The 9,047-nt window shown below is 28.6% G+C and overlaps 1 protein-coding gene across 1 annotated transcript in view; it reads right to left on the reverse strand.

Moving 5' to 3' along the window:
* Window positions 1-5,930: 5,930 nt before the first annotated feature.
* LOC105627118 overlaps window positions 5,931-9,047 on the reverse strand; it is a 3,594-nt gene continuing 477 nt past the window's right edge. Inside the window, exons 2-5 of the mRNA XM_012208398.1 lie at window positions 8,391-8,660; window positions 7,551-7,681; window positions 7,177-7,342; window positions 5,931-6,329 (exon numbers count right to left, since the gene is read on the reverse strand). Coding sequence (XP_012063788.1) covers window positions 5,931-6,329; window positions 7,177-7,342; window positions 7,551-7,681; window positions 8,391-8,660 — 966 coding nt within the window. The remainder of the gene's footprint in view (window positions 6,330-7,176; window positions 7,343-7,550; window positions 7,682-8,390; window positions 8,661-9,047) is intronic.

Below are 9,047 nucleotides of genomic sequence, written 5' to 3' on the forward strand. Positions count from 1 at the left end.
TATATATATATATATATATATATATATATATATATATATATATATATATGGGTATAATACTCTGGTATTATCGAAAAAATTATGCGTGTATTGATATTATGAAAATTTCGGTTGAATATCAGTATTTAACGCCAAATATTGGTATTTGGATCTTGGTATTGCGTATACTGCTATAGAATATCGGTTTTTAGTACCTGATTTATAATACTGAAAAATTAATATATTGATATATTACCGCTATTTTTCGTATCATTTTAAATTCCTGAATATAAAATAGTAGATTATGATAGAGGTTAAGTTTACAAGATAGGTAGAGAAAAGTAAAAATAATGGACTTTAACGGATGTTTTGTATGTATAATTGCAAAAAGTTCTTGAAATTTGATTTTGACGAATATGTGCTCTTTTCATATGGTTTGAATAATAAAGATTGTATACAGAATCTTATCATTTACTCGTAACTAAAATGCAGAAATGTATTTTTGAATTTTTATTGCTAATTATTTCTGAAAAAAATGAAAAATTTTTGATAATGACAATATCTCAAGTCTAACTTTAAAATCTTTATAAGATCTTTTTAAACTCTTATAACTTCAAGTTGTTTTACAGTGAATCGATTTCGGATTTTATCAAGTGTCTGAACATATGTAAGAATAATCTGTAAAATTTTTGTTAAATTTCTAATATTTTAGAAAGGTATTAAACATCCTATTTGGACATTTTTAATATGTTTTATTTTTTTCCTGCAGAATAAGATTGTAAGTGCTGCTCGAAAAATATAAATAAAAATATAAATCTTTTTTTGTCAAAAATGATGTAACAGTAATTATTGAATGCATTTGTAATTCAGTCAATTTTAAATTGTCGTCCATGTTCATTGCAGGAATTCACTGCGAATCCATTCCGTTACTAAAACTGTACATATTGGAGAAACGGAATATAACCAGTATTCCATGCCATGCACTCACTCGCTTCATGCAAGAAACGGAATGCATCCTGTAACAGCAGCTTACGCATGCGCACAAACATTTCCATGGAAATAATTCCCACGACAGCTGGAGTCAGATCAAATAAGTCTAAGCTTAGTCATAATAGAGATTTAAGTATTGAAAGAGTAAGTATTAGCATTGCTAATTAAATTAAGAATCGAAATAATGCGTGACGAAGTACTAATAAAACGTAATCAAAAGGAAAGAATTTTTTATTGTGAACAATAAATCAAGTATCGGTATTTCACTTACAGGAACTAATTGTTAATTCTTTGAGCATGGATAGCTTCGATCTGACTCGATACAAAGCACATTCATAGCAGTATAATAAAGGACACTATGAGCATAAATTGAAATATCAATATAACATAATCAAACATGCACAGTAAACGGACAAAAGTATAATCAAGGAATTATTACTAATAATGATGATGTCAATATAGTTAAGTTAATAATGCGCTCAATCATTCAATCATTGTAAGTCGGTGGAATGCGTCCGACGTAATAACATTTACATTTTAATGTAGCAAGATATCGCAAGTATCGGCAGTGTAAAGTCTCTATAGTTTGTTCTAAAATATGTTATTTTAATGACAATTCCTTCGAGTGCATCCTGAATTAAATCGTTTTATACAAATGATATATGTTGCTAGAGATGTGCGAGTTCTTTGATACATATCGATGTCGTCCATGTAAAATTGGATCCTGGCAGATAAAGGTGTTTCCTCATATGCATCGATCCCGTTCTCCCGATCCCATCTTTGCAGATACGCAGTCAGGGTTGGTGAAATCCTTTATACGAGTCCCGTGCTCGTATGCTATATTACGTGTAACTTACCCAAGAGAGGAATAAAATAGTTAACGATTACAACATTCATCCAGTATTTCCGTGTGTTGGACTAAAGAGCTCTCATTTTACTTCAAGTATGCAGCAAACAGTTCATACATTCAGCAAAGCCAATGTACGCAATCAAAATTACGTACATTCGACGTATACGCAACAATGGCTGACCCATGCACGCGGACTGGGATTCCTCGGATCGTCAGCCAGCAAGCTTTATATTCCTGTGCTAATCGATACAGGCATTTGATCCGAGGATGCACCCTGCCACCTCTGCCATTATCCAATGCAATTTTCTTTCGAAAGGACATCTCCTTGTTGAACTTACTTTTTTGAACTTATTAACGCTCGTATGCACGTACAGACTTCTCAAACTACAACGTATTAATGGCGAAAAATGTCGCATGCACAGCTACGGAAGAGATGTACAGCAGCAACGCCCCTCTGATTGGCTGTTAGCGTGATTGAAGCGCCAGTCGTCAGCGCCAATCTCTTGTACACGCGTGGATGCACGCGTTAGCACGCTCACGCGCAAATTTTTAAAATAGTACAAACCCTTAACACAGTTACTGGAATCATACTGATCGTGTAATATTATTAAGTCGATAGTCTGTAGTCTTAAATCTTATCGGTGAAGCTGATCAATAGCCAACTTGTACGATTAACGCTGATCAGCTTCATTGATTAAGATTTATAGCGAATTCAATTGGACGCAATCAGTACGCACATTAAAACCATCATACACGAAATAACGTAAAAATATGTTTATATAAACATATGTTTATATAAACATAGAAATTAATTCCTGAAATATTCAATATATTATGTTGTACTATTAGGTAAAATAAGTATTTTATTATATTATTCGAAATATTTGCATTTCATTTATATATTCAAATTAAATTAGTTTAGAACGCCTTTAATATGCACTAGGGCGTATTAGTTTTTCCGAATTCGCCATTAGACTTCCGACTACAGACTCATTGTAGAGTCATTACAAATCTAGATTTGAGAATATAACGCATATAATTAAAGAAAATACTCAAAAATGTGCAGAACATAAATTTATTAATAATTTTCAGATATTAAGTGTATAATATGTGAATATTGTAGACATGTATAAATACATATTAATTACAACGTTATTTGAATATTTATAATAATAAGAGACAATATTTACATATTTGAATTGTTGCTTAAGCTTAAGCAAAAAATATATTTGAAGACATGAATACATATATTTATGTCTTCAAATATTAAATTGTAAGTTATTACTCATTAAATAAATTTTTTAAAGAAACAGTTGAAATTATATAATAATATATAATAATAATATATATAATAATATATGATATAATAAATATAGTAATAAATACTACATTTAATGTTTTTGCAATTTTAAGTGTATTATTATACCCCATGTTAATGGGGTATAATATTAAACCCCATTAATTATCCTTTATTTATTAGATATTTCGTGAAAGTAAGAAGAAAGTTCTGCTGCAGTTTAATACAAAAAAAGATGGAGACCTAAAGTATTGATAAAAAGCATTACTTTCAAAGAATTTATCTGACTCTTTTATTAGTCTTCGTCTTCAGTTGTTAACTAATCCTTCTTTTAAATTATTTCACTGTTGCGTTTCGTAAGCTAGCTTTAAAATGATGCAGAACTAAATTTACAGATTTTATATCTGCATCGTTATATTCATTCATCACATGCTTGATATCTACATTAAAATCTTAAGAATAACTGAGGTTATTCTTGACTAAATCAAGATTCAACTTATACATATTTATACATATGGGAGGAAAAATATAATATTCGTTTGAAATATAATATTCATGGTTCACATGTAAAAATGATCGAGTGTCAAGCAAGCGTTAGTTTATCACAGTACAACTAAATAATTTCATAATAGGCAGAAAAGATAAGCTTTTTATTATAATTCCTGTAAGATGTGATTACGGCATCAATTGACTTGGCCAGATATTAATAAGAATGAAAACTAATTCTTTGATTTATTTCCAGTTTATTGTCATTGTCGGTAAACAATCATAAAATTCTCAAATGCTTAATTTTTATACGTCTTCGTCGATATCGCGAAAGACGAAAATGAAAAATTAGTTAAATCGTTATTAATTACGCATATTATATTAATTGTGGAATCGCATAAATTGTGTTATTTACGTATGTTATTTATTAAAGTTACTTTATTTCTAATTTGTATGATATAGTTAAAAATGTACAGATATATGTATAGAGAATCCAACGGAAGAAAAATTTTCTATTAAACAAAAATAACTATCGTAAATCGTCACGAAACAATTATAAATCCTATTTTTTATTATATTTCAATTCTAAATGATTAAACTGCATGAAACATCTGTAATATATGAGTTATAATCTTGATCATTTACGAAATCAGCTAACAACCATAGTTGGTAATTGTATGTACGATTGTGTAATATACGACATTTCGTATTATCTAACACTTATCACAATTCCGTTCAAAAAAAAAATAACTGAAGATATTCAGAGTGACCTGCTGAAAACAAGAGTTCAAACTTGAATAGCAGCACGCTGACAGTAAATAATATGCCAAAAAGAAACAGATAAAGCCACGTGTCAATCATGCTGTTATATAAAAATGTAAAGTTTTGTAAAATATTTATCAAGTATATTTCATTCCTACAGATTAATTACACTTGATTATTATTGTACATTTCATTCTATGAACTGATTGTTATCATTTAAGATATCCTTATTATATGACGATTGTACGCACTAAAAGATGGAGGAAAGAGGATTATCATTGACGAGAGAAGCAACACTTGCTTCAGTTCAAATCAAATTCAATATTAAAATAAATTTAATATTAAAAATTTGCTATTAATAATTAACTTATTAATCAATAATAATCAATTACAATAATTACAATAATTGTACGTAATGTAGTCTTGCATATAAAAAATCAGAATACGAATTTTATTGATCGTCAGCAAAATTAAACGTTTAGGAATGTTTCTTTTTTTAAAATAGATTTGAATAATTTGCAATTTTAGATTCAGCAAAAATTTAAAAAAAAGATCTCAAAACTTACGTAACCCATAAGGTCCGATTATTTTATTACACATTATTATGTAATTTTTTTTAATTTTTCTTGTGCACATTCTAATATGTTAATACAACCTAAAATACTTTATTTTATACTTTAATTAATTTACATGTCATTTTTATTACCATAAAATAATATTATATACATCTTTTTTTACGTTAAATATATATATATATATATATAGGTACACACACACACACACGCACGCACGCACGCACGCACGCACTTTTAATGTCATTTTTTTTGTTAACATATGAGGAACAACTTTTTAAAATGCGTTTTGTTCAAAACTTATAATATATTTTCAGAAAAGCCAGAAGAAGAAAATTACGTGCTTTAAGATAATTTATCAATTGATAAGATATGAAGTGTTCAACAAAATTGTTAAACAGTTGCTAAAAATATTAAACAAATATTGTTTATCCTTAATTCAAGAACATAATGCATTTCGAATGTCAAGATCTTTTGTAGCACATAAATTGATGATGTAGAAATCTTTCAAAACATCGTACAGTAGTTTAAAATTTAAATTTCTGAATTTAAACACTGAACGCTATGCTATCTTTAACTCAATAAATAAAATTTTGGACAAAATGAATTTGGAAGTCAGCTCCTCATATGTTGACTCAAACAGTATTAACATACAACAGTATTAAAATAACAAAACAAAATGTATCTATGTATATACCCCATTATCTCTGATATGATAATATTTAAAAAAATGAATTATTTTAAAACTTTAATGAGTTAAAAATGAAACTATCATAAAAGAATATTTTTTTAATTTTTCGAGCCAAAAATATCATTATATACAATTTCACGTTTATTATAGTTATTAGTTAAAAAAAAACCTTTTTTAAAACGTTAACATTCTTCGTCTATTGCTATTAATTTTAATGTTCGTTATATTTACATCTAATTATTATTTCCTAAACTTCTATTTTTTTTCAACTTTAATATTCTATTACTAAATGTGAAGTATACATTAGAGATCCAGCAAACCCCATTCGTCGTATAGTGGCAGTCTTTTTATCAATATTTCTTTAAAAATCTCACTCTTTAAACCTGGATTCATATAAGTACTACTGCACAGTACTTCATCCAAATCTTTTGCCTCAGACTTGCAGCATAGCAAGAAGGGTAAAATGGTAAAAGAAGCCATCATTCCATAGCTAGCTTTTCGTTTTATGGAAGCTTTCAGTTCTTTCATAGTAGGTGGCTGCGTCTTGCAATTCAATTGTTTCATAGTCGTTGATAAGGTGTGAAGATATTCGTTTAATAAAATATCTGTCTTGTGTTCAGTAACATCGAAGGAAATACTTGAATTGAGTAAATAAATAAAATCGAGTGCCGCCGATGCATAGATACACATTTGAAAGTCTACCTGCAATATTAATATGAATATTTTCGATCAATTTTTTAAATCAATTGTATTGGAGATAAAATCTTCAACCCACACACTCACATACCACACACACACACACACACACACACACGCGCGCGCGCGCGCGCGTGCGCGCGCGTGCGCACGCACAATAAGAAAATGATGAAGGAGGAAGGGAGAAGGAGGAAGATATTATATTTAAGAAGTCGCAGCGACAATGCTGATGGCTTATATGGATAACATCGACAGATGAATATGTTTACACCATTAAACTGAATGCATTTATTCAAAACACATTCCATTTTCAAGTTTCTCATACCATCACCATCTATTTGTTTTAATTGCTGTTGCTAAAATTGCAGATAATTAAATTGCTAACATGTATCTTTCGAAACGGTATCGGTTCCTTTAATTTATTATTATGCAAATTTATATCGTTATATTTAACTATGAAAATTACAACAAAAATTCAGAAATGTAGATAATTGAAGTAATTGACAATGAGCTATGTTAATTTATGTTTATAATAAATTTTAGATTTGATTCTCAATATAAAAGATATATTTTATAAGTAAATTTGCTTTTTAACAACACCCCAAATAACATTTATATTGCATAAGGTGAGCATCTTTTAGATATTATCTTATGTCTAAAAAGTATTTTATGCAATATGCACGTTATTTGGGACTTGTCTTATCACATGTAAATACATACTAAAGTTTCATGAATGGTTTTATTTAAACATTTTTACTTAAGTTTAGTCCCAATATAAAGTCTTGATTATAATAAAGTACTGAGCACATATTTGGAGGACGTATATGATTTTTTATGATGTAATAGTACTTACAAAAATCTGATCAGTAGGTTTGCCATTATTGTCATATTTGAATAACATATTATTCATGTGACAATCACCATGGTTAATAACATTAAATTCGTCTTCACAGAGCATATGTGCATCTATTCCTATTTGATACATGTGATCGGAAAGTTTAGAAACTTTTTCCGAGTATCTAGCAATGAAAACCAAATGTAAAATTATATTTAAAAAACTTATGTGAAGATAATATAAATATTTGCACTAAACAATGGAATTTATATTTGCAATTTTTTTCTAATGATCTTTCTGTTCATATTAAATACTTATCTAATGCATGCATCATAGAATATCGTAAACATTAATTAAAAAGTAATAAATATTGTCATAAATACAAATCTTACTTTTTCGCTTCAGGCCAGTTTGCAATCTCATCTGCTAAAGCTTTGGAACCCATATTGAAGAAAGATTTCATTTCTGGCGAGTGCTGATTATAAAACATTCCTTTTGAATACATCTCTTTTTGCTTAGGATTCTGAGTATTAGAATATTGTTATTAAAGTATGTTTTAATGTATTTATGTTTTAATGTATTCCATTTGATTATAAAATTAAATAATTAAGTTTGTAGTGAGAAGGAAATTCAGATTACTGTATAGATCAATAAGCTACACAAGAAATTTACACAGTAATACACATTTTCTTTAACAAATTTGAGGCATATTTTTTTAGAGATAGTAACAAGAGCCTAATACGCATGTCGAAAAAATTTTATAATACAAGGAATATATTTACAAATCTTTAAGCAAATTTTTATTAGCAAATTTTTATCTGTTGAGATGATCATGTGCAAGTTATACACTTCGCAAAATTGTATTTATAAAAGAGTACGCCAAATTAAGTTTCAAAAGTTTTTTTCTAGCATCATTTATGGCTGTTCGTTTCTGTTAAATTTAATCTGATTCGAAATAAATACTAATTAAAATACTGTATACCAATTAAAAATATTTGTATTACAAAATTTGAAATTCTTATTTGGATTGGATGGTTGACCGGGAAAATATGTCTCATATGTTTTATTTATATAATTATATAATTATATTTAATATTAAGAATTTTTTATGTTTAATATTAATGCGTCAATTTCATCTTTCAATGGCCCTTGTACTCATTCCATTGATCCGAATTCTTAATAATTGCAATGGAAATGTTCCAATTAATTGTGAATCACGCGTGGTGATTTACCTTCTCACATACGACAACGGAGGCTGCATGAAACCTGGCAAGTCCACGATATGCCATTAGAGAATGATCTAAGTCGAGACCAGATGAACGATCAGCCATTTGAAAACCGAGAGATGCGAGATCTTCGATCATTAGAAGCGTTGGATTTTCATTTTGCGCATAAAGAATTTTCGCACTCAAACGGTGCTTTGGCTCCAACAACTTATTCATTTTATCCAAAGTATCGGACATCATCGACATCTCTGTGTGAAAGAGACCTGCTTGTGTAACCTGTGACAAATTTATTTAAGATAAATAAGTAGAACCTTTAATCTAACAGTCATGCAATTATTTGTAATACAAAGACCTATATAAAGAACTATATATAAAATTTATGTAGTACTCGTATAAAGTTTCGAAATTTGTTTTGAAACAAATAAAGAATGTCTTCCTTAAATACAAAGTAGTGTATTTTCGCTTATGTAAAGTTGATTTAAATCACTGATTATCCAAAAATAATTGTTCTAATCTTCCTGTTGAACAGAAGTATTCCAAAATAATAAAAATTTGCCAATTCTCTCTCTCTCTCTCTCTCTCTCTCTCTCTCTCTCTCTACTCTCTCTCTACTCTCTCTCTCTCTCTCTTACTTAACTTAACTTAACTTAAACTTAAACTTAA

Source organism: Atta cephalotes, assembly GCF_000143395.1.
Source record: "Atta cephalotes unplaced genomic scaffold scaffold00008, whole genome shotgun sequence".
Lineage (NCBI taxonomy): Eukaryota > Metazoa > Arthropoda > Insecta > Hymenoptera > Formicidae > Atta > Atta cephalotes.